The 2,242-nt window shown below is 41.9% G+C and overlaps 1 protein-coding gene across 1 annotated transcript; it reads left to right on the top strand.

Annotated features, from left to right (window-relative positions):
- Positions 1-206: 206 nt before the first annotated feature.
- Positions 207-1,831, top strand: LOC311496182 (THAP domain-containing protein 2-like; the record flags this gene model as incomplete). The annotated part of the gene is made up of 4 exons (XM_084555944.1): positions 207-447; positions 539-578; positions 685-947; positions 1,430-1,831. Coding segments are annotated over 4 exons (699 nt in total), but the record flags the coding sequence as incomplete, so codon positions are not given.
- Positions 1,832-2,242: the final 411 nt, after the last annotated feature.

Raw genomic sequence — 2,242 nt, 5'->3', positions numbered from 1 at the left:
AATAAAATACATTTATAAGTACTGTACTGCCACTATATGTTAAAATATTGGCGTGGTACCATTGTATTGTAGCCTATAATGCTATGCTCCCGAACAGACTGGTTTAGTTGCCAAGATCCATCATGTGCTAGGCTCTTGAAGGGTAGCAGCTAAAGTTAACGTTACTACAAATTGTATGAATATTGGGTGAACTTGTTCTGTGAAAATGTTATGTGCGTAGATTTCCCAGTGACGGGGAGAGACGCCAGGCTTGGACGCAGGCTCTGAAGAGAGAGGGGTTTGTTGCAAACCCAAGATCCTTGCTTTGCAGCTCCCATTTTCGTTCACTCGATTTTGATAGAACAGGACAGACTGTACGACTTCGAGAGAGCGCCGTCCCATCCATTTTTAACTTCCCCAAACATCTGTCTAAGGTTAACCACGACAATTTATTACATTACACCATATAATTAAACTTGAGTTGTTCTTAGCAGGCTTACTTTAGTTGTTTAGTTGTTCTTAGCAGGCTTACTTTTCTTTATAAATGACTTTTCTCTAGCTTCCATGTTCAAGAACAAGCAGGACCTCAACAAAAGCAGGTGAACTGTGTCCACCACCACCACCACAGTCACACACGCCAGCAAAAGAGCCTGACTTCTTTGACCAGCCAGCCACAGTGAGTATAATGGCAGCCTGATGGAACAGTGAAATAGTTAAATGTGTGGTGATGTGTTCTAGTTATTATAGTGTAAGTATTTTTCAGGATCATCTGTACTTCCTGGATCCTGTAAAAACGAAACAGAAGTTGACAGAATGCCAGGACCAGGTAGAAAAGTTAAGGCGGGATCTGAGAAATGCCAGAGACCGGGAAAGGAGACAGAAGAAGACTGTTCAATGCCTGTTGGATGACTTAAGGGATAAGAACATGTTGTCTGAAGAACTTCAGCAAAAGCTGGACTTTTACTCTGGTTGGTTGATTGGTCCTTTACTTTTCTAGGAGTCAGGGCTCTCTGGTAACATTTTCTTTGCTTTGACAGGGTGTTATCTCAATATCCCAGTATTGTTCTGAATACTTACATGAGACCTGTATTTTCATGCATTTTCAAATAATAATCACTCCACAGTTTTCATTGATTTAACTGATGCAGGTGGGTGGGTGGGGATGAATGAACAGAATTGAAAAGTAAGCGCTAACTATTATTATAGTACTACAGTACATACTACAGTACATACTATTTGGTGTCTTAAAACTTTATTACCGGTAGTTGGCAATGGAATTGTGATATAAAAGCAATATTACATGAGTGGGAATGAGATTGTCCATGGATATCCTCATGGGTGTAGTTACCAATGGCAGTCCGATTTTGACTTTTTGCCTGCGGCCAAACCACATCCATGAGGATCCTTGAACACAGAGGTTGTCATTTGTTGTCGTCCTTAATTCCTTCAGATCTTCCAGTTGAATTACTCAAAACGGATCACGCCTTCACTTCAAAGCAACGGGAATTTGCTTTGACCCTACACCTGCATGGACCTAAGGCCTATAATTACCTCAGAGAAAAAACGAAGATACCACTCCCACACCCTCACACTCTTCTGAAGTAATTTTGTTTTCTACATCTTTACTACTGTATGAAATGGATAGAAGATATGTTGATTTGTTGTTGGTTACCTGCTTTTGTTTTTTTGTTGTTGTTTTGCTTTGCAATAGGTGGTTACAGACTGTTGATGCGAAGCCTGGCCTCAACACGTCTCTCTTAGACCTATTACAAAGGAAGAGCCTTGAAGATCATGATCGGTTTGGTCAAGTGTGTCTCATGCTGGATGGTATGTCAATCAGGAAGCAGGTGCTGTACGATGCTCATACACGTACAATGCAAGGTTTTGTGGATATTGGTTGATTGATTTGCATGCCCTGGAGGCTTTACATGAGCGTGGTATTAAGGTTGTGTGCGTCACCATGGATGGTCACATATCCAACATCAGCATGTGCACCATGCTTGGATGTCAGCTCAAATTAAACCAGCCGCTGAAGACATATTTCACCCACCCTTCGTCAGGGGAAAATGTATATATAATCATGGACCCATGCCACATGTTGAAACTGGCTAGGAACATGCTTGAGGCCTACAGTTCCATCGTAAGCCCGGCCGGAATAGTGAGATGGCAACACATTTCTGAGCTGAACAACGTCCAGGAGCGAGAGAGTCTACATGCAGCCAACAAGCTCACTACAAAGCATGTCAACTTTTCCTCACAGAAG

The sequence above is a fragment of the Chelon labrosus genome (genome assembly GCF_963514085.1).
Source record: "Chelon labrosus genome assembly, chromosome: 11".
In the NCBI taxonomy this organism is placed as follows: Eukaryota; Metazoa; Chordata; class Actinopteri; order Mugiliformes; family Mugilidae; genus Chelon; species Chelon labrosus.
This window is presented reverse-complemented; position numbering and strand designations above follow the sequence as displayed.